This window comes from Homarus americanus, unplaced genomic scaffold, assembly GCF_018991925.1.
Source record: "Homarus americanus isolate GMGI-L3 unplaced genomic scaffold, GMGI_Hamer_2.0 scaffold50564, whole genome shotgun sequence".
In the NCBI taxonomy this organism is placed as follows: Eukaryota; Metazoa; Arthropoda; class Malacostraca; order Decapoda; family Nephropidae; genus Homarus; species Homarus americanus.
In genome coordinates this window covers 912530-937635 of record NW_024715014.1, presented here as the reverse complement: position 1 = coordinate 937635, position 25106 = coordinate 912530, and the positions used below count along the sequence as shown (strand labels likewise).

At 39.9% G+C, this 25106-nt stretch overlaps 1 protein-coding gene across 1 annotated transcript; it reads left to right on the top strand.

Annotated features, from left to right (window-relative positions):
- Positions 1–604: 604 nt before the first annotated feature.
- On the top strand, positions 605–24186 carry LOC121880032 (amino acid transporter AVT1C-like). Its single transcript, XM_042387025.1, has 9 exons — positions 605–694; positions 3010–3457; positions 10359–10528; positions 11090–11258; positions 12143–12331; positions 16627–16865; positions 18880–19083; positions 19457–19652; positions 20958–24186. Exons 2-9 carry the CDS (start codon positions 3351–3353, stop codon positions 21097–21099), a joined length of 1416 nt encoding a protein of 471 aa, XP_042242959.1. The 5' UTR covers positions 605–694; positions 3010–3350; the 3' UTR covers positions 21100–24186.
- Positions 24187–25106: the final 920 nt, after the last annotated feature.

The window sequence follows — 25106 nt, the reverse complement described above, 5'->3', positions numbered from 1 at the left end:
AATATTATATCAACCCTATCCCTTCCTCCTTATCTTATCTTCTCCATCTCCTTCTATCCACTCCTTCCCTCCATTTCTTCCCCTCCCTGACCCCCCCACTTCCTCTTCTACAATTAGCTTTACATCATCCTGGAATAAAAATAGCAAGTCACTACCAGTTCTGGCCCCACACCTTGTCTAGTGTTACCCGCGCGATCTGCACCCTCGTCAATTCACTTCTGGTTTTCCATTCACATACTTCTGCCCCTGTGGTAAAAGAGAGCAACAAAATATGACTAGAATACTGATATACGATCCATTAATAACACGAAAGAGGAGGTAGATATAATATGATAAATACTGGAGATAGAAACACGAATAATTCAACTCCTGGTTACCCCGGCTGATGTCCACAGGGGGAGGAGCTAGTATAGTAACTTAGGAAGGGGTCAGCCGATGGTGGGGAGGATAGGGGGAGGCGGGGCCCTGTCAGCTGAGATGGGGAGGAGTAGGAGGAGGAAGGAGAGAGTCAGCTGATGGTCGAGAAGGAGGAGGGGAGAGGGAGGGAGGAGGGGGACTGGAGGGGGAGTTGAAGTCTGGATCTGGTACCAGTCAGTGTGGCAGGGACCAGGGACGCGCGCGTTTCAAAACAAGTGTTCCCTCGTAGGTGATGAAGGAACTACTTGGTGAAGGAACCTGGTGTACGCTTTCATAGGTAGGTTGTGAACATGTCTCGTGTGTTGCATAAGGACTGTAATGTGAGGGAAGTTGTACCTGGTGATGACCTCAAGTGAATAGTGGAGTTGAGTGTCCCGCCCGGTGGTGAAGACCCTAGCTAGTGTCACATAAACATTTAGATGTGTGTGTGTGTGTGGTGACTGAACTTGACGGAAACGAAGAACTAGTTTGTTTGGTGGTCGTAGGTCGGTGATCAAGACCTCATAGGTAATAGGTAGGTAGGTGGTCAGGGCCTCGTTTGTTGGTGATCAAGACCTCATAGGTAGGTAGGTAGGTGGTCAGGACCTCGTAGGTGGTGTGCTATACACGTAGGTCTGAGGTGAAGATCAGTGAGAATCTTGCTGGAATAAATATCACCAATTCTTAATTTGTTTGTTATTATTAACTCAAATTAATGAATTAATAAAATATTTAGACCTGAGACGTGTGTGGGGAGACAAGTTAAGGTAGTCAACTACTAAAGTCTGTTCACCTCTCACTCTGAACCACGAACCCCGAGATTCAGACTCATGAACCCGAAGCAGTAGACTGATACATTATTCTGTCCATAAATGCTTCGGATTTATGAGTGTGAATCTCGTGGTTCAGAGGGAGAGGTGAACAGACTTTAGTAGTTGACTGTATCACAGGAAGGTTATCGTACACAAACCACCGTTATTGATGTCGTTGTATTTGTAGAATTTATTTAAGAAAAATTCAATTTCTCACCAACCTTAACAAATTGTAATCTAAATACGATAAAATTCTAGTTTCGGTCATCCCTCTATTTTGATATCTAAACTAACCTAACCTCAGAACACAGGAACTATAACTAACCTAACCTGGCGGCTCCCCCCCACCCCCTTCCCCCGACCTCACTTCCTTCCCCCGACCTCCCTTCCCCGACCCCCCTTCCCCGACCCCCTTCCCCAACCCCCTTCCCCGAACCCCTTCCCCGATTCCCCCTCTTCCCCGACTCCCCCCCCCCCTGACCCCTTCCCTTCCCCGACTCCCCTTCCCCGACTCCCCCTTCGACTCCCCTTCCCCGACTCCCCCTTCCCCGAACCCCCCTTTCTGGTGGGGGTTAAATTCCTAAGATTCCCCGGATGACCGAAACTAAAACAATATCCTAAATATTAACAATAAAACACCCAAAATATAACAATCTACTTAAACAATCAACAGTGATCCAAAATATGCTACATAAACTACTCTGTCTCGGACTATTCAGATAAGTTCTCTCAGTCAGCCAGCCAGTCAGTCAGTCAGTCAGTAGCACAAAAGCCAAACAGTAACTCACACTTAAGTTACCTGGTATATGACGCCACTTCAGTCGTTATCTCTACACTTGAGTCTCCTTGATTCACTTTATGTACTTAACGTGATAGATTAATCTTGTTGTCATTACTTAGATTGTCTGAATCTGTGTTTACTTTAGGCCTCACTATATGAGTACCAGTGTACCGTCATACTACTGTACCACCGTCCCACTGTACCACCGTCCCATTGTACCACCGTCCCATTGTACCACCGTCCCACTGTACCACCGTCCCAGTGAACACCCGTCCCATTGTACCGCCATACCACTGTACCATTGCACTACTCTCTTACTATTCCACTGCACTCCTCTCCTACAGTACCTCTATACTGTTGTACCGTTCACACACATACACACACACCTGTAGGTTGGCAACGTTCATGACACGAGAAGCGTTGCAAGGTTTGACTCGTAGCTTAAGGAGTGAGCAAGAGAGCGAAGGGGGGGGGGGCGAGGGAGGCATGGACGAAGCCTTAGCAACACCGTCCCCCCCCTCCAAGGTCTTCTCTACCTGTAATCCATTCCTCTTGCCCTCTATGTGCTACAGTCTCCTTCCCTTTCTCTATTCCAGGTGGAGAAGGAGGAAGGAAGGTTATAAGGATAAACATGACCCATAATATACCTCCCAATATGCTGTTGTTACACTGTGCTACAGCTTAAATATTTTGACCATTGTATAAAACTGTGTTAGTGTAACGTCCTTGAGATGAACAATGTTACTTGTCCTTCGAAGATTGTGTTCAGTGGTAATAATGTTATACAATAACTTTAAACAAATATAGTATCTAGTTCTAGTCAATTATACTGTACAGGTTCACAAACGTTCAGAGATGATACAAAGGTAAGAATTCGTCCCTCAGAAGTTTCCATTGTCTGCTCGAGGACTTGTGGTGGAAGAAGGATGGTGGTGAGGAAGGGTAGAATGTTATGTAACCTTAGTATCACGTGGTGTAGGGGGAACAATACTCACCCCATTCTCTCTCCCGTACCAACAGGAGGAGAACCTTGTGACGCAGCGCCCTGAATCCCTGCCTCACCACACGCCCTGCTGTCATGTTCGTCCAGAAATTTGAGGGAAGAGGAAAGTGGTGACACGCTGTAGAAGTAAATGTGTCCCTCCCTTTTGCCATACCAATACGCCCCTACAACGACCCCGTCTCCCTGCGCCCCTACAACGACCCCCTCTCTCCACGCTCCTACAACGACCCCCTCACCCTACGCTCCTACAACGACCCTATCTCCCCACGCCCTTACTGCACTCTATCCTTCTCCCTTTAAGGACGAGAAGGAGGACTGAGGATTTGCAAAATCATCAGGATATCAAGAGGTCAGCAACATGGTGGTGTCAGGGAAGAAAAAGACGGAGAAGTCCTCGCTCCTGCCAGGGTGGAAGCCAGGGAGCACTACACCCACCGCTCCCCCCATCACTACCTACGGCGGCAGGTAAGTCATCTATGGGAGTCTTGTTGTTACCTGCGGTTAGTTGATTGTGTTTTGTGCTGCTAATATCGTTTTTTTTTTTCAATGCCCATAGTTATCCGTCGATAGTGTGATTGTTAATAAATGCGGTTAGTTGTTCGCGGTTTGTGTTGATAATATCCGCATTTCGGTTTTTTTTTATTATTATCCGCAGTTAGGTGTTGGTAGAGTGTGGTCTTAAACACACGTGGTTAGGGTTTTTTTTTTACATTTTTGCGTTGAGAGATCGGCGATTGCTTCACACTTCTGAAATTATAACATCGACATTTAGCCGTTTGTATCAATACCTGTACTTATACTTGCGCCTGTATTTGTGCCTCTTTCTTGTACCTGTAATGCACTTGTAGTACCTGTACCTACACTTGCATCCATACCTGAACCTTCACTTGTACATTGACCTGTATCTGTACTTGTAGCTGTACTTGTTCTTATCTCTAGACCTGCAGCTATACCTCTGTCTGTATGTCTACTTATATACACGTGCTGGTATTATTGAATTTGCATAGTGAAACTAAATGTAATATATATATATATATATATATATATATATATATATATATATATATATATATATATATATATATATATATATATATATATATACACACACACATATATATATATATATATATATATATATATATATATATATATATATATATATATATATATATATATATATATATATATATATATATACAGGAGTCCTGGCAGGGTGTACTGGCCAAACAGGTCTGTGGTGGACCCAACCAGCCAGGCTCGCTCTGGCTGGTTGGGTCTCACACTCAGTATCTACAATCGTGTGTGTGGTTATTTGTAAACTTCCTCCACGAATGAATTAATATATATATCTAACGTTTACATAATCCCATATTGGAGACATTATCACTTATATAACTAGTCTGTGTTTGTTTCCTTAATAGACAGAAGAGTTCAGTATCCATCATTATATATTTCTTAGTACAGGTATTGTGAAAACAGTTTGTCAGTATTTTCAAAGTCCGTCAATTCCTTCTTTGAGTTGGATGTAAAATAGATAGAAATTGTATTAGATTTGCCCCCAAAGGTGAATATTTTAAGCCCAGAGTCAGTCGATCAAGTGTCATTGTACCTGGTATGAATTCTCAGTGACTTCCGCCATTGTAACCCACCAAAATCTAAACAAATGACCTTGAATATTTTCCCAACAATATGACCTGAAAGGGGGAGGTGCACGTGACCACAACCCAGGTGCGAGATACTGACAGTTTTGGTGTGAGGTGACTGACCATGATAGCGGTACATCAAGTGTTGTTGATTTTATACTTTACATTAGATCATCTTCTTAAATGTTGTTATTCATTCTAAGTTACGAGGAATATTTATCTTACGAATATTTTTTTATGATTATCGCGACTGAATCATTAAACCACTTTGTCTATGATTTACTTTTGAAATATTACCGCTAACAAAACGTAATAATTATACTTTAAGCTATTTTGGGGGGGATATATTTCAAAACAATATTTCCTTTCCTTCTTTAATATACGGTATATGAAGTTCTACCGCTGGTTCACTGTAAATAAGAAAAAGTTTATATTATCACTACACTTTAATACATTGTCGATATATATCTTTAGTTACATTAGTTGACTTCATAAAACTTTTACAAGATTAAGTTTACACTAAAAGCTACCTCCCCCCACACCCCACCCCCACACACACCCCCCACCTCACCCCACACACACCCCCACACACACAGTATTTTCACCCTTCATGTCCGTAATGACGATGGTAGTATATGAAAAGTCCACTCCATTAAATCCTTCAAAAAGAAAATTATCCTTAATTGGATTATTTTTTCTCTTTCTCCGAATTCCTTGTCCAAATTTACATTGAAATAGCTGAGATGTTTGAGAAGCCGACCGAACTGCTCCCTCCCTCTCCAGGTCAAGGCCATATATCCCGAATACTTGAGGGGTGCAACATGTATGTATGTATGTATGTATGTATGTATATGTATGTATGTATGTATGTATGTATGTATGTATGTATGTATGTATGTATGTATGTATGTATGTATGTATGTATGTATGTATGTATGTATGTATGTATGTATGTATGTATGTATGTATGTATGTATGTATGTATGTATGTATGTATGTATGTATGTATATGTATGTATGTATGTGTATGTATGTATGTATGTATGTATGTATGTATGTATGTATGTATGTATGTGTGTATGTATGTGTATGTGTGTATGTGTGTGTGTGTGTGTATGTGTTGTATGTATGTATGTATGTATGTATGTATGTATGTATGTATGTATGTATGTATGTATGTATGTATGTATGTATGTAGGTAGGTAGGTAGGTAGGTAGGTATGTATGTATGTAGGTGTGTGTGTGTGTGTAGAGGTAGGTATGTATATATGTATGTATGTATGTATGTATGTTGTTATGTGTAAGCAGTCTATTTCCATATATCCGACATGGCTGACCCACTAGCAAGAATATATTCAACGCAGGTCGCGGGTCTCTTGCATATATTTTCCTCCTATATATACAACCTCACTATATATAGTTTTAAGTCACTAATATCGGAGTATATCCCAAGTTCTATATTACAAGTCGGTATAACAGAACGTAAGACTGTATTTCCTCTCATTAACAACAATGAATAATGTAAAGTGTACAATCCAAATATCGTGTATAAACTCTATATGATTAACTCTATTACCTCTCGTAGATCAATTTGCTGTTAATTCATCATAATTTCTGCAACAGGTAATATCAAAGGAGTCACTCAGGTTAATTTGCTCTCCTCACTCAGTCTTCGCTTTCTCGGTGTAATAATATCCTAAGTATTTCAGTGAAGTATATTGTCTACGTCGCGAGGAACTGTTGCTTCAATATTATAACTAACATACTACCTGGGGGCGCACTTGCATACCGTGTGTGTTTATTGTACCACGATCATAACTCTGACCATGCAGCACACACACTGATACACACTGATACATACACACATACACTGATACACACACACACACACACACTCTGGTCTCTGTTACACCTTCAGAGGTACACTGAACACTTCATTAGTATCCTCATTCTTTTCCTCCTTACTTTTTGTTCTTCTCGCTTCCCTTCCTTGTTTTCATCTTATTAATCCTTTATCTATCACTCCCTTCCCTCTCCCTTCTCATCCTGGATTAACTCCCTTTCCTCTCTCTCTCTCCTTGTACTCATCTCCCTCTCCTCTCCCCTTTCCCCTACCTCTACCCATCACCCCTCTTCTTCCCCCTTTTCTCTTCCTTTTCACTTCATTCTACCCCATTCCCAACCCCCCTCCCCCTTCCTTTACCCTCCCATCTACCCCTGTCCCATCCCCCTCCCTTCTTCCTTTACCCTTCTATCCACCCCATTCTCCATCTCCATCCCACTCTCCTCTTCCTTTTACCCCATCTCTCCCGCTCTCAGTTACCCATCAACTGAGTGTTGTATTTCGCTCTTATTATTTTCCTGCTGGTGGGGGTATAGAGTTTATGTCCAGTAATTAATCTGGTGAAAGGGATTGGGTCGTGTTCCCTCACGAGATCAATGACCGGCAGTGCCAAGAATCACCCGGAATGCCATTGAGTGCCATTACTTACACGAATGGGACTGCCTCTTGGACCAGTAATAGACGATGCTGTTATCTTGTCTAACTATTGTATTAGCATCGGGTTTTTTTTACGGGGATTAGCCCACTTGCGGGCGGGGGGGGGGGCGAAAATATAATAATAATAATAATAAAAATAAAAATAAAAATAAAGTAAAAATAATTATAATAATAATCATAATAAAGAAGCATAAATACAACACTGAAAAAAGGTCAAGAGTGAGAAACGATATACAATATATGTATGTTGTGTTGTCAATAGTAAGAGAAACAATTGAGACCCTGCAATTGTGTGTAAATGAGGCAGAAAGTCAGATCAGTAACCTGTGGGACATTATGCTTCTAATATCTCCCCAGGCGGTAGTACCTCTCTTGTTTGATACCTACCTACTACCTGGTGCTTCGGTTACCATACACGATAAACGTTCAAGCTTCTTGTTATCATACAAGGATCATTGTTATCGATTTAGGATTGATGCTATCACTCTAAGCTTAGTACTACTACCTCATGAGACGTGGGTTCTATTCCGTGAACAAGTTTGGTTCAGGGTTTAATATATGGAGTCTTTTTCATTCATCTCTCTCTCTCTCTCTCTCTCTCTCTCTCTCTAAGTTGGCCACCATTGTAATATTAAAACAAGAAAGAGATAACCGCTATTTATGTGCGATTCATGGAAAGGTTTTATTGTATTCCTCATATTGTGGAAGCTGCCACTATTGGTTTCTCAGTTGATACAGAACATCGGATCTGTACAGTGATTTGAGGTCCTCCCCCTACCCCCCTCGCTGTGTGTCAGGTTTAGAAGATAAAACAGCCGTCGTTGTCAGGCTGTCAGCATAAATATACCTCGCTTCGTTAAATTACAGCTATTCATTATTGTTGTATTGTGTTCGTAAAGGGAAAAAGTAATCATTAACGCTCATAGCTCGACAGTTTACTGCACAGTTGGCCTCCTAGCGGGAAAATCTTGCAACATAACAATTGACACTTTCCAAGACGTTAATACCGATGCTCTTCAGTTCATCTTACAACCAAGTACTGGAGGTGAACCATCTCAATATGTCAATGAGTCGTCGTCAAACATATTTTCGTAATATTTTCTATAAAGTAAAACACAAACAAAAGGTCACTACCATAGGTAAACTCACAATGGTGGCCACATTGAAAAATACTCTGGAAAGTCTCTCCGTAAAATTTATTTCCCTGTTACTTGTAAATCAGAAGAAATATTGTTTCCGAAAGAGTAAACAAATTTAAATTGATTAAAGTATCCATAGACACACAATCACCCCAATATAACAAGTTATCTCGTGTATGCTTGGTAGGTGCTCAGTCGTGTGGTAAACTCTTATATCAGAACAGAGAGAGACTGGAGTCATTACAGTAATAAACAAAAATCCCTGTTAATTTATGTTTTGTCTCGGTAACACAAGGAACTCTGAAGTGACATAATGGGTATTAATGTACGTGAGTGAAATAATCGTTTATTTTCATTACCAAATCAATAGATCATGATAGTGTAAAATGTACATCTGTGCATCTGTAACACTACTTAATTGCGTCTAACACTAATGACATCTGTATTCCTGCACCTGCATTAATATACCTTCACTATTGTCTGTTTACGGGTTCCACAATCTTGTCGTTTCCTCCCGAAAAACAAGTGAACTGAGATAGAATAAACAAATCCATCCACTAGAGAGAGAGAGAGAGAGAGAGAGAGAGAGAGAGAGAGAGAGAGAGAGAGGCGTAAACATCCTTCTAAATTATACAAAAACAAAACAAAAACAGAATTCTAATATCGCATTACAAAGACAACTCGCCCGAGGGAGTTTCCGAGTTGGGTAATTCAAGTGTAAACTCTTCGTAACGCGAGGGATGGAAGTGGTGAACTGTGTGATTGAGTTGTGGTGAGGTATTATGAGTTGTGGTGAGGTATTATGAGTTGTGGTGAGGTATTATGAGTTGTGGTGAGGTATTGTGAGTTGTGGTGAGGTATTATGAGTGTTATTAGTTGTGGGTGTTGTTTTGTGAGCAATGTTGTGGTTATGAGTGAGGTCAGGGATAGAAGGATGGACGAATAGGACCGTCACAACTCCAGGATTCTTTTTTTTTTTTTTTTTTAATTTTACGTTTATTTTTCCCATCGTTTAATCACATGTATGACCTCTCTCCCCCCGGCTAAATATACTTCCGTAATATAAAGACAAATAAATCCATCAAACAATACAGTGTTTCCTCCCTTTCTTGCCGTTGTCCACTCAACCTGTTTTCCTCTACACCCGACTTGTGTTTCCCCAGTGTCTATTTTTTCCTACAGTTTCCCCTCATATCTTTCTTTTACACCGTTTACTTTGGAATGTTTTCTTTTCATTCCTTTCCTTGTGTTTTCAATTACCGAGTCTCGTAAGTATTAATGAAAACGTTGAAGTTATCAGGTATTTTTACATATTAATCGAGTATGATAAACAGATAGTGTAGAAAAATAAAACATTGAATCGTACTAACAAATTGGCGTAAAAATTTGCCGCCTCGCCGTTGGCTATCTCTTTCCTTTTTCTCTCTCAGTTTCCTGGAGTGTGATTGGTCAAATATTTTGCCTTTGTAAGCTCTCTTCTAATTGGCTGGCTTCTGGCGTTAGATCCCTTGAGCACTATATAAAGTTTTTAATTTCTGTTCCTGTATGTTTCTCTTTTCAGCGAGATTATGTAACATTTCTGCTTTATATTAACTTCATATATGTAAGTAAATGAATGTTTGATTAAATTTTTGAACAATTAAGACGCTTCAATGGTTGATCAAATGCACGTAGTAATGAATTACACACAAAAAAACAGTTAAGATAATCAACAGAAGGAAATTAGTTATTTTCAGTCTGTGCTTCTAACCTTTCCATGTTAATAACACTGACTTTGAGCCCAGGCAGTTTATAAGACTTTCAACATTAAGCTCAAATTTACTGTCATCATCTCCCATCGTCTCTCAACCAACAGTTTACTATCAGCTTCAAACATCTTACTAATCATAATATTTAATAACCTCTTCATTATCTTCAATTTCCTATTAATATTGTTTTTATACTTCAGTCTCGACTTTTGTTAGACGTTTGTGAGAGGAACTCGCTGCAACAGTTCCGGGTCTTCGGTTGAGAGGAATCTGGATGTTGAGTCATTGTAGAGTTTTATGATGATTGAACTGTTACTGGTTCTCTTCCAACAGATCACTCAGTCCAGAGGGAAGTGACTCGCCCTCAGAATCATCTCTTGAACGTAGCGGCCAGCACGGGAGGGCGGAGAATGGCCTTGGAGTCCTTCTTGCATCCTTCTTCTTGGTGGCACAAGTTGCAGGACTCGGTGTGTTGGCGCTCCCTTGGGCCATTGCTCAGACAGGTGAGTGACCCGCTCTCTTGTTGTCATATTGCTATTCAATATCATTTTGATTGTTTCTTTGTACAATGCTGAATAATTTCTTTCTCTCCCATGTTTTAAATGTTTTGTTGTTGTCGTTTAAGGATATTGTTTGAACACTTCCATTCTATTTTGTTTTCACGTTCAATTTCCACCTTTAATCCTGTTATTTCTTCATTCTCTTCGCTTAGTATTTTACCTTCCTTTTGTTATTTCCCAGAGAGAGAGAGAGAGAAAGAGAAAGTAAGGTAGAATTAAAAAAGAGAGAGGTGGGAGAAATCCTTTAATTAATTTATAATGTTGGCCAGGGTGTCAGAATTTTTTGAGGGGATGTCGTTTCCTACATTTTGGCTTGAATTAATTAAATCTCTCTCTCTCTCTCTCTCTCTCTCTCTCTCTCTCTCTCTCTCTCTCTCTCTCTCTCTCTCCATTTTAAAACATTCTACCCTAGCTACCCGACCTCTTAAAAACAAAAATCTTCACCTACCTACCTACCCACCCATCCCTCTAACCTATAACTAACTTAGCCGCCCATACTGACAGGATGGGCGGGGGTGGGCGTGTTGGCTGTGTCCTGTATAATAGTAGCATACGCTGCCTGCCGCCTGGGAGTGTGTTGGGTGATCCTGGAGGAACGCTGGCCCGAATATCAAAGGGCGTGTCGTAAGCCCTACCCTGCCATGGCGTTCAGAACTCTCGGGATGTTTGGCTGGTAAGTTTCACTACAGTTATTTACGACAACAAAACTAATTAATGAGTTTCTTGTTGATTCTCTACATTTTGATAACTTATTTTTGTTTAGTTTCAGGTAATGATATACAGTATATATATAGGTTAATGATGTCAACAATAACACGCCAGGTAAAGTAAACAAACAAAGATAACGCTGTAGGGTTGTGGGTAGAGTCGCCCCTCTCCTTGAGTTACCTCGTGACCAACACTTGAACCGAGTGTAGGCCTCTCTCTCTCTCTCTCTCTCTCTCTCTCTCTCTCTCTCTCTCTCTCAAACCACACGAGTCGTCTCCCTCCCTTAGTCTTCGAATTTCACAACAAATTACCAAGCTGAGGATTAGTAACACTGTTCCTTTGCTCTGGTTTACACTACAGTACTAAGATTTCGATTAATATTAGTAACAATAACAGTAACGTCAATAATAATAGTAAATAGTAAAATAAATAACTACACCAATACTGTACTATGAGTCAAACTACTCCACCCAATATCTTGTCTTACCAAACTCTTCCTTTGTCATCCTCCTCCTCTCCTACCTCCATCTCTGCCCCCTCCCATCCCCCTCCTCCCCATCCCCTCCCCCTCCTCCCTCCCCCTCCTCCCCTCCCCCCTCCCCACCTAGCCCTCCTCCCCCTCCCCTTCCCCCTCTTCCCCCCTTCCAGATTCTTGCCCTATTGTCTCCTTATCTTCCCCCTTCCTTACCTGTCTGTATGGTTTCTTTGAAGATGGTTTCATGTTAATTTATACAATGAGTAACATATTGAAGTTTTACTCTTGTATAATGTAATGCGTCTTTCGTTCACTTCCGTAATCACCTCCCGAAGTTACCTCCAGCTGTTCCTGACTCATCATCTCCCTTACAGGTACTTGGTGAACGTGATCCAGTGTGTCACGTTGTTTGGTGTGTCTACGGTAACCATCCTCCTGTCTGCTGAACTGGTGGAGTCCGTGTTACAGCCCCTCGTCCCGTCCCTCACCGTCTGTACTTGGGTCGTCGCCGTTGGGTGCGTCCTTGTTCCACTCTCCTGGCTGGGCAGCCCCAAAGAGTTCTGGTAAGTGGCTGTGGGACCAATGTTGGTTTTTTCTATACAGCGGTTCTTTTGATGAAGGGACTGAGTTGGTGCAGCACTCTCTCTCTCTCTCTCTCTCTCTCTCTCTCTCTCTGATGAACAGCTTTTCAGAACGATTTTTCTATACGTTCATTTGCTCGTCTTTTTGCCCCAGTAATCTGTAAAGTGAATAGGATTTGTCACACACATTAATGGTACCGATACAAGGGGGCGGAGGCCGAGGGAATATAACACTCACCTCCTGACCCAGTAGTCCCTTGTTCAAGTGTCACTCAGTGGGGCGCCCCATACGCCTAACCTTAGGCAATGTCCCATGTGCGAGCACCCTGCGGCACCGAGCGACCAGGAAGAGGGAACTAGACGCACCAAAACTAAAGAAGTCTATTCATTAATTATCCACTGTTAACAGCTTGATCTTGCCTAGAAATAAATTCTTGTGGACTGTTAAAGTAGCTGCAAACTGTCTCTCACATTCTTTGCTGAAGAATGTTAAACATTGTTTATTCTTGGATTGCATATGACTGCGTCCAGACCTTCTGTGTCGATGATGAAATTATGGGAAAGTGTAGCACACTTTACAATGTCAACAGCAGTTTCAATAGCTTTATTTAAAATTCTCCATTTACTTGTACAAATTCCAAAAGCACACTCTACAACACACCTGGCACGTGACAATCTGTAATTAAAAATTCCCTTTTATGTTCAGAGCATTCCTAGGATAGGGTTTCAACAAATATACACTGAGTGGGGAGGCTGCATCCCCAATCAGAATACATTCTGATGTACTAGTAAAACTTCTTTAGATCTTGGCGAAGTTCCTTGTAGAGTTGGTGAAGTTCGTCTACTTACATCCTCCTCTGATATATGGGAGGTTTTTTTCCCGGGCCAGGTACCGCACGTTGAAAAGCAAACGTCTGCGCTGCGTAGACGGCATGTTTACGCTGGCAAGACGATGGCAGGTGGGACACAGGTCACTTTGGAAAGTAGGTAGCCGCAGTACGCTCGCACATGGGACATAGCCTACTAACTGTTGAGCAAATGAGGCGACCCAGTGCAGTGTCCGCCACTGATTCTGTCCTCCAATATCATAAATTTAGTCTCAGTGCTTTGTATCCACAGTTTCCCCCGACACACTTTACGATGTTCCCATACAAGTTTCTTATGATAACCTACTTTCTAAACTCTGGCTTCAGTCATGATCTATGAGAGGATAACTGTAGCAAACTTTTAATATATATGTGTGTGTGTGTGTGTGTGTGTGTGTGTGTGTGTGTGTGTGTGAAGAAGAGGTTTATAATCTAGTTATGGGCCAACTAACCTGAGTAAAGTTAACATTCAGCTCGTGAGCCCAAGGAGACAACTCAATATGTCAGAACAGAAGACATAAATAAGAATATTTCCTATACCATATTAACCTAAGGTTGTATATGTAAGTATTACATATTTTATGAAACTACACCAAAAATTATAAAGAGAAAGTAAAGCAATAAAACAAGAATATAATATTATATCATACTTATAAGGCTATGAGAACAGCCTTAACAAGTAACAAAGTAAAAATAACGATAAAATATTCTCATCTCAATATGAAATCATAATAACATTCCTCAATTATATTTAAAAACATCGAAATCTAAATTATAAAGGAGTAAATAAAAAGTCTTCAAAAAGTCTTAAAAAAAAAAAGCACTGGAATGAAGTGAATGAAAACAAAAATCACAAAAGCTCAATACAACTCCCCACGGACTGAGAGCTACAGTGATCAAGGCGGCGATAGAAGTGGGTGTAAATAACTCGGTAACTCATAATAACCAGAATAAAATACATACATACAAGCACGTATCATAAAGATCGATAATAATTTAGTATATTATATAAAATAAACTTAAGTAGTATAAACAATATCCTTATTTAAACTTAATGACAAGATAAGATTCCGTAAGTTTTAAAGACAGCCGATTCAAGATAACTCGCCCAAACAGAAGCGGCCACACCCTCAACCACCAAGTACTCTAGGTCAAGTAACATGAAGGTCATTTTAATAGCTGAGTATATTAGTGTATTGTTTGAGTTAGGTTATATGTACTAATATAGCTTTGTCTAGTGCTATTAAAGTTAACGTCCTGATATTTTCGTTAAAATAGTCGAAGGAAAATGGTAATGTTCTATCTAGGGTAAATATCTCTCTCTCTCTCTCTCTCTCCTTTGATCGCCAAAATTTCAGAAAGATTTTTACATTCCTGTGTTTGCTCACTTTTTTCCCCCCAATAAGCTGAACACGAAATAGGATTTGTCACACATTTGAGAGAATTTACATTTGGGTTACTGTACATCATAATATAGTTACTACCATCGTGTCATAACTGTACTGACCGCGTCATCTGTATAAGTGTGTGTAAACAGAAATATAAAATCGCAAATTACGCTGATATTGTACGAGTATATAGTAAGTACAGTCAATTAATATAGTCCGTTTGCCTCTCCCACTGAACCACGAACCCCGAAATTCCGACTCGTGAACCCGAAGCATTTATGAACAGAATAATGTATCAGTCTACTGCTTCGGGTTCATGAGTCGGAATCTTGGAGTTCGTTGTTCAGGGGGAGAGGTGAAAGGACTTTAATCCCATGATGATATTTTTGTGATGCTAGTGAAGTTAATTTGCAAACCAAGTCTTGTGTGTCAGTTTCATTATAACTTTTATACGTAAACAACTTTATTTAGACTTGCAATAGAAATTTAAAAGTGAAATTTTCTTTAACTTTCACCTTTATGACCTGTTAAATAAGAATGTTTTTGTACCATATTTCTGAGGAATAATAATAACATGTATTACATTATGAAATATTCAGAAGAAGAATAGTGCAGGAGGTCATTTACCTGGATATATTATTCACATAAACTTATTTAAATAAGAAAATAATCGGAGAAAATATAATTAAAGGAGAATTAAACCGCATGTGTCTTATGTGTGGTTGACTGCCTCGTCGTGTCGTGACTGGTTGAGATGTTCGATCTCCTTAAACACTTCACCTCGTTCACCTTCACGGGCCACTGTGTTTGTATTGGAGAATCGAGTGCCTTGTCCTTAATAACCCAATATTGTTACCAGTATTGGAAAGTGTTCTAAAGATGTTCCAAAGTTTTCACGATGCTTCCAAAGATGCTTCCCTCTCACTTATTATCATCACATTTATTGTTTATTAATTCAAAAGACGCAACAGATATATTTGTCTGGATTATTGTCATAAATGTTTTTACCTCATTTCGTACTTATGAAAAGCAGTCACGGGCGTAAGTTCTTCTACACTCCTGAGATTCCGAACTGTTAGAATGAGCCTCGGAGCTGCTTCTCTGCGCTATAAAGAAGCTGCGGTGTTTCCATTTGGTTTTAGTACAGTTAGAAGCGGGAGTATGAAAAAACATTTGTCTGTGGTTCTTATTTATGAGTTTTATTTTGATGTGTTGAGGAAATTTGTGTTTGTGATATTACCTTAATGTTTGAGATTTATGTTAAGGTTATATTTGAAGTTTTAATTATGTTCTATTTGTCTCAACAGCATCAGAGCCCGAGTGATGTTCTCTAAATTAATTTAGGATTCTGTCAACAAAAACATCCAAAGCGTTTCAAAATAGACCTACTGTATATCCTAAATTCCAGGAAATACTCAGGTTTAATAGATACTGATACGTGACTGGTGGGTTAATACACTCTAATTGGCTGTTTCAGTTGTTTACAGTCAGAGACTAAATATCGTATTTTGATAAATATTAACTATTTACTCAATATGTCAGTCCAACGTGACGATCAACTCACTTATGTATTAAAATGTATTTATGTTGCGTTATGGTTAAGGGACTAAATATTATTGGACAGTTAAACCTCCATAAAACGGACTTCTCTCAGTGTGATCCGTTAGATGGGGGGTTAACATCAACGGATCCACGATAGTAGGCAGCTATCAAACAGGGAGGTACTACCGCCTAGGAAGATATTGGAAGCATAATGTGTTGTCTAATGGTAGACCCTGCTGCCATATGGCAGCCTCGGGGCAATAATGCCACATAACACGTGCAGTGTTGCCACGTAATTATATACATAGGTGCTACTCGGCACAGTAGCTTAGATACATAACCTACAGGAATAGGTAAGTTAATCATCTTCAGGGGAAAAGGCAACATAATTCCTTATTTTTTTTTATTTCTATTAGTTTCTCCTCAAACATCTTTCGTTCTCTCTTAATATTCACTCCTCGTTTTCTTTCTCCACCACCAGGCACGTGTCGGTGTTGGCTCTGGTCGCTACGGTTGCGGCGGTGTTGGTGGTGGTGGCGAAGGTGTTGTTGGAGACACCAGAGTACAAACCAACCCATGCTACCCCGACCTTCTCCTCCTTCTTCCTGGGATTCGGTACCATTATGTTCTCTTACGGTGGAGCGATCACCTTCCCTACCATCCAGAACGATATGGCTGATAGATCCAAGTTCCCTTATGCAGTGGTTATTGCTTTTGCCAGTAAGTTGCTCTTGATATTTTTGGTGTATTGGGTATAAGGTAGGGAGAGAGGGGGGTGGGGTAGGGAATGGGGGGTATGAGGTGTGCCGTATTGGAAAGAAAGGGAAGGAATATTCTTTTGAGAGACCGTGTTGAAGTGTTTGGCTACCATCCATGATCTAAACTGGTTATACTCTCCTGTTGTTTGTAATTCATAATGCTGGTTAAGGCAATTTATTGTTACAGCTTATATACTCTTCCTGTGTGAACCGGAACAAGATAAAAAAAAAATATAGGATTACAAAGCAGTGGCCAACAAAGGAGGTCAGGGTAATTATAACATAGTGCGTTAAAAAGTTGAGTCAACGCAAAATGTAACAACAGATCTTTACATGGTATATGATTTGTCTTGTTAGTGGTGTGGTGATGTGTGGTATTCGAGGCGTGATGTGTGGTATTGGAAGTATGAAATGATGAGGGTGTATGCTCGAGATATGAGTTTTATGTGTAGTATGATATGGTGTTGTATGGTTTTAGTGTTGTGTGACAGGATGTGGTGTTTGTGGTGTTGTGTCTTGTGATGTAGCATTTTGAGGTGAGTGTGGTGTTGTGTTATAGGTGAGTGTGGTGTTGTGTTATAGGTGAGTGTGGTGTTGTGTTATAGGTGAGTGTGGTGTTGTGTTATAGGTGAGTGTGGTGTTGTGTTATAGGTGAGTGTGGTGTTGTGTTATAGGTGAGTGTGGTGTTGTGTTATAGGTGAGTGTGTTATAGGTGAGTGTGGTGTTGTGTTATAGGTGAGTGTGGTGTTGGTGAGTATAGGTGAGTGTGGTGTTGTGTTATAGGTGAGTGTGGTGTTGTGTTATAGGTGAGTGTGGTGTTGTGTTATAGGTGAGTGTGGTGTTGTGTTATAGGTGAGTGTGGTGTTGTGTTATAGGTGAGTGTGGTGTTGTGTTATAGGTGAGTGTGGTGTTGTTATTGGTGTTATTCTCTTAAGTTTAACGTGCTGCTGAGGGGTGCCCAAAGAGTCAGTATTCTCAAACATTATCAGATTATTATCGTCTGTGTTTTCCCTTAACTTGGTTCATGACAGAAGAGAGAAGTAGTAATAATTTATTTGAATTTTAATCCCATTTTTAATTCCCTCTTCGTGGTGGACTTTAGACAATCCATTGATGTTTTTTTCTTTTTATAATTCATTAGGTTTGGAATTTAAAGAACAATTTATTTAGATTTTTAAAACTAATACTTCAACTAAAGTTTCCTTATAACTGACCCACTTAATCCACGACGGAGAAATGACAGCCATATTAGAGTCGAAATTAGACTGGGACTCCCAGATGTAACCTGCAGGCACTCAGTCTGGATCACCCCTCCTCCCAACATTCATCCCCTCCCCTCTCCCGGCCACACCCCACCGCCCGGCCACACCCCACCGCCCGGCCACACCCCCGGCCACCCTCCCCCTCCCGGCAACCCCCCCCCCTCCCGGCCACTTTGAAGAGTAATATTTTCTGTGTCTGACTCTTATGTTGCGGGTGATAGAAATGTTATCCTTAAATCTTATCACTTGTTTTTGTCCTGTTAACACACACATACAGAGTGAGGAAGCTATAAGAGTTAATGTGTTTGAATTTATTATTTCTCAAGTGGAAAATTTAACCATGACTTAATAGTGTTGTCATTGTATAAAACTGTGTGTGTGTGTGTGTGTGTGTGTGTGTCTCCTTCGTCTCATTCGATTAACGTTAAACTTTAAACAAGAAAAATGGGTTTCGCCCAAGTCATTCTCTCTCTCTCTCTCTCTCTCTCTCTCTTTAATCTTTAATCTAAAATACAACTTTTCACCTTGAGCAATATGAGCTCCCTCCCTCCCTCCCTTCACCTCTCTCCCTCACCACACTAACACCCTCCCTCACTCTCTCCCTCACCACACTAACTAACACCCTCCCTCACTCTCTCCCTCACCACACTAACTAACACCCTCCCTCACTCTCTCCCTCACCACACTAACACCCTCCCTCACTCTCTCCCTCAGCGTTGATAGTGATGTATGTGCCCCTGGCGGTTCTGGGCTACATGGAGTTCGGTAACCAAGTAGACGTGAACGTCCTGTTGTCAGTACATGGGCCAGCAGTCACTGTGGTTCGGGTGTTGATGCTCCTCAACAACGCCTTCACCTACATCATCGTAGTGAACCCGCTCTCTCAGAACCTGGAGGAGGGCCTTAGTCTGCCCAACGGTGAGGCTCAGGTTCTTGGTGGCATGAGATAGAAAGATTTTAAGATTATCATGAAGATTACCGATTCCTCCTCCTCAGTTTAATTCACCTTAAGATAATATGGTTTCCTAATGCTAACTTAATCTATCCTAACGTAGCTAAATTTTGGTTAGGTTAGGTTAGGTTCATATTATAGCCCCCTTCAAAACTCAATAGGAGTAAATTGTCTAATATTAATCACTTTGATGTTAATGAATATGACTACAATTAAGATAACGTAGGTTGTGATTGTGTTATGAGAGTTAAATCTTAGATAAGTGGCTGGTAGTCAAGTCGTGTTGGTAAGTCGTGTAGCCAAGTCGTGTAGGTAAGTCAATCACTCCCTCACCTACAGCGTTCGGGTGGCAGCGGTGTGTCCTCAGGACCACCATCGTCATCATGGGGATCATCATCAGCCTGGCAGTGAGGAACTTCGGCAGGATACTCAACCTGATTGGTAGCTTCACCGTACCTATCCTCACCTTCGTCCTGCCGCCTATTTTCTACATGCGTCTCTGCGACTCGGGAGAACAGGAGGGATGGCAGAAGAGGTGAGTTTCGTGATTATTTAATTGTTAACCTAATGGTCACCTATAAGAGGTGGTCATGCCCAGGGAAGGGCTGGTGTGGTTTCATCCATTATTCTTGATTATGTTGTCAAGGGCTTTTGTCTCGTCCAGTACTGTTCTTCAACTCGTGGACTCTACCATAGGTATTTGATGATTTAAACATTGAATATCCATATAATTTTGAAGTCATTAATTCTCACTAATTACTCGAATATTACAATTTTGATCGTAGACCCATATTCATCATGTAAGATATTGTACCTTTATGTGAAATTTGGACAAAATCTACGTAATGAACCTCAAGAGCTGGAACACAAGGTCCTGCTTTTCTGGAGCGAGATGAGGCTTTTCTCTGGTAGGTTAAAACTACCGTGTTTATATGGTAAAGTTTAGTCTATAGTCTGGAGAAAATGACCATAAAGGTGACACTGTTCCTTACCCAAGCTCATACACCCGCACCTGACTTGGCTAAATATACAACACTTACCATCAAAACAACACCAACACCTGCGGTTCATTATCCTAAGTGCTCTGACTTACTCAGTAATTAGCTAATTAACTAACTGGCCTCATTTGTGTTGTTAATTAGAATTCAGAGCCACGGACTTACTACTCCCTTCCTCCCCCTCCCTTCCCCTTCTTACTACTCCCTTCCCCTTCTTCCTTCCTCCCCCCCCCTCCTGCTCATTCCCTCCCTCCCTCCCTCCCTCCCTCTCCCACCCTCTCCAATCAAATATTAAAATTACAGGTGGTCCAAAATGAAGCTCTAAGATTCGTCACAGACTTAGCGAGCGAAACTTAACATCGAAGTTAATACCAAAGCTTCAGGAGAACAGTTGTGTCTCGTGTAAACATTTAGTTGCTACAGACCGCCGGAAAACACAATTATGGCTGCGAGCGACATTCTTACTTATCGGTGACACTAGCTGGTATGCAAACTCGCTTTCAACTACTCGTACACTGCTATTAATATATTCCCTTGTATGGTAAATTGCAAGTGTTTTTTATCCCGTAAATCGATAATCTTTGTGATGAGCCACAGTATTTTAAAAAGTTGTAAAAAAATGCGTATATTGCGTTCTAGAGAGAATAACTGACAGAAAAAGAGAGACGTGGAGAAAGAGAATAAGAGATAAAGGTATCCTTTAAGTTTTATATTAAAGACAACGGTTAACAATATCAAAGTCTCTTAAAAACCCCCAAAAACAGTGTACTTCTGTGATGACTCCTGACACAGAGCTAAAGATAATATAGTTTTACCTCACACGTTTTCTTTGATTCCTACAGACACATCAGTGGGGTGGAGAGGTTTCTTCTGTGGCTGGTGGTGGTGGTGGGCTCCTTGAGTGGCCTGGCCGCTACCTGGAGTGCCCTTGAGGCTCTGCTGTCCCCTGGGGAGATTACAGACTCCTGCTTCACCTTCTTCTGAGACTATGGAGAGACACTTACAAGCTTCATGAGGCTTCCATTTTAGTTGGTTCCTGAGTCAGATGGTGATAATACTGCCTCATTTGTGTGAGTTAGAGATTACTACTTCACGGGTATGTGCGAGAGTCGAGTGGGTTCATTGTTCCTTGAGAAAGTAGCATTTGTTTCACTAATGCGAAAATGAAATGAAGTATTTTTCTTTGTTTCTTGGGACAATAGCGGCTGTCTCATTCATGTTTCGTGAGACAGTGTTAATGGCTTCAATGCTTCATCTCCCCAAGTTCATTCTACATAATAGAGGTAACGCGGAGGATGAGAGACAGTTAATTAAGAGGAGTTGAAAATGGAAGAAAGGAGGATTCGAGCTTTATGCTCAACTTGTTCCTTGTAACTGAAGAAATAAAAAGTAACTATAAGGTTCACTTTAGCTACGTCACAAAAATAACAGCCAAACCCTTATTAGAATTACACAAATTATTTATGGGTCATATTAAAGGTTTTTAGTTTATATGATACTCATATTGAAACATGAATATATATATATATATATCTACCAATTTGATATATTCTTACATCTTTACTCATAAATTACGTTTCTCTTACGAACTTTTTTAACCGGTTCCTGAAATTTATGAATCTTGAAAACTATTTAAGATATAAGCTATGTAACCATTTGATGACGGTGGTTTAACCACTTGACGATAATGGTTTAATCCTTTGATGGCGATGGTTTAACACTTCAGGATCCAAAGGGTTAAAGGGAATTTTCTTAGAAGTCTCTCACACAATATTAATACGTACACAAGTGATGTGAGACAATATCAACACAAAACACAACTATTTCTCGGCATTGGGAGAGACAGAAAAACACATTTATTTACAATTGTACTTTAAATCATCACTTCCTGTATATGTAAATCATACTGTTTTACATAGTAAATTATTTATACCTGTATTTTAAGTAATATCTAGTTGATGCTATATAGGAAAAAGTTTTATAGTGGCAGTATAATGTATATTTATATATAAGGTGATTCAGCAAAGAGTACATTAAATTGGAGGATGAAATCATTGGATAACTCCAAACCACAATGTATCTATGGAAAAATGTCAGATTCTGCATATGTCCACGTGTTCGTGACAGGTGCGAGTAAATTAAACATAGTCCAGTCATTCTGGAACGCGTCAGACAATCAATGGTACGACGTGTGCAGGCCTGCATTGAGGCAGAAGGGGGCAACTTTGAACATTTCCTTTAGGTTGTAACAAAGAGGGGTCACACTGTACAGATCTGTGAAAAAATTATTACAAAAACCTATGGGGGTTCCACTTCAAATTCACTCTCATTAATACAACAACTTAAATGTATTGTAACAGGGAAACTATGCAGAATCTGACATTTTACCAAAGAGATATTGTGGTTTAGAATTATCCAATGATTTCATCCTCCAATTTAATGTACTCTTTGCTGACTCACCCTGTAGAGGGTTTATAACGACTCAGTTCATATAAAACGCACATGATTTAGTGTTGATTTACTCCTTGTATATACTGTCAGACTGTTGCTGGTATGTATACTGTCAGACTGTTGATGGTATGTATATTGGCAGTCTGTAGCTGGTATGTATACTGTCAGACTGTTGATTGTATGTATACTGTCAGACTGTAGCTGGTAAGTATACTGTCAGACTGTTGATGGTATGTATACTGTCAAACTTTTTGCTGGTATATTTAGTGTCACTGTTGCCGGTATGTATATTGGCAGTCTGTAGCTGGTATGTATATTGTCAGACTGTTGCTGTCAGTCTGTAGCTGGTATATATATTGTCAGACTTGCTGGTATGTAAAATACAAGAATGAACGCAAAAAATATTTCAACAGTGTTGACGCCAAATTGTTACTTACAAACATATAATGCTGTAAGTTACGACTATCAAGAAGTCTAATAAAGAAATATATGTCACGGTGTTGTGTAAGGAAAAAGTTATTTGCACGTTATTATTTTTATCATATTGACCTTGTAGGAGTGATAGTTTAAGGTAAATTAAGCGTTAGACTGAAAGTGTACCGAAACTGTGTAGGATGCAGCTGCCATGTCGGAGGAAAGAACAAACCATCGCCGTAGAAACTTACACAGACGCGCATAATATTTTTTTAACCTTGAAGAAGACATTAAACGCCACTAATAGATTATGTAATTCAATGATCAGAAAATAACAATATTATACCAAATAGAGAGTTCTCAAAAGATTATTTTTGTTTTTGTTTTTATTAAATTATCGTTCGTATCCAGCAGCGTTGTTTTACGATGCTAAGGGGTACTGTGAAAACCTTCATTAGCCGGAACCTGGATAATTGGGTTATCTGTTAAAGCAATTCTAGTCTCAATCTGTCTAGGTTAAGAATGACTGATTATTAACCTTCAAGACGAGGTACAAGACTGGGTGGTACTTCTTCCAGTATGTTTGGCTACGTTTAGTCACCCTGTCCACTTTTTGACCTGACTTTTATCAGCTTTCTTTTCGCTTCAGAGTAATGTTTTTAACTCAAGGCTAACTCATTTTTTTAAACCGCCGGGAACAGTCTTATGTAAAACTTAATGGAACCTCATCATTGTATTGAGGAAAAATGTCAGCATTACGATTCTGAGACATTAACCAACTTTCAAAGTTCATCAGCAGTGTACATTGTTATACTTCAGTGTTCAAGCTGCTGTTATAGTTCAGCGTACACGAGATGAGTTATAGATTAGTGTATAACAAATGTTTTATAATTCACTGTACAAAGCATGTTTATCAATGATGTTCCCTATTACAATATACACGCAATATGCAGTATTTTAAAGTGAACAAGATCTATCACGTTAAACTGTACATGACATATATAAGAGTGTACGGGAAGTGTACTAAACCACAAAAGTACAGCAGTGTACATTTTATGTCCTAGACTAGATGTACAGAGAATGTCACGTAACGGGAGTTGTACAGTACGAGGCCTGTACGTACAACAGATGTATTATATTATATGTACAGTAGATTTTTTTAGCTATATTATACCTGAGAAATGTTAGAATAAAGAAGAGAAGTAATTACGTGTTTTATTCCCCTAGAGGTGTGTGAGGGTTTAATAGAGCCAATCCGCACACCACCTTGTTTGAGTCGTGCTGGGATCTCACTCCGGAAGTTTCGGGATTAATGAATTGGGTTCGAGGTGTCGTTTCGTTTGGTTGATTGTAGTTCACCTCGGATAGCTGGTCGGGTGAGGAGTCAGTCAATTCAGGACCACCGTGCAAGACTCTACTCTAGACAAGGGTCGGCCATAGAGGCGAGTGACTTGTGCCGGCTGATTCACACCCCAGCGATGTCTCCAGGTTAGTAGCCGATCTTAACTTAACCTATCTCAACTTAACTTCACCTAACCTAACTTAACATCACCCAGGTTAACTTAACCCAACTAACGACATATAACCTAACCTAACCTGCGATAGATAAAATAACAGTGTAATGTTATATGTCACAGTTCATGTGGTCATAAATAATACGAAGATTATTTTACAATTTATCAACACATTTCCATTAAGTTACATCAATAAAAACAATCCTCACTTTTATCTGACCATAAACATGTGTGCTAAAACTTCTCCTTCATGAGGGTGACTTATTTACCGGGTCTTCCACAAAGAATGCCCAAATATATTAACATTATTATCTGGGTATTTATTTTCCATTACCCTGCATATATTCTCGTATTTCATGTGTTAATTGATAATTCGTACCCTTCACATACATGAAAAATTTATGATATATTTCACAACGGAATTATAAAACTCATTTTCATTTACTTACCGAATAAAACCGCGAGGAGCAAAATCCAGCAAATGTATATATATTTTTTATAATTGTAATTAAAAAAGTGATTGGATATTTTTGGGCGGGAATCTATGACATAAGAGAAACACGTATGTTGGAAAGGGCTGAAAAAAATTACCTTTGTTGACACTTTCTACAC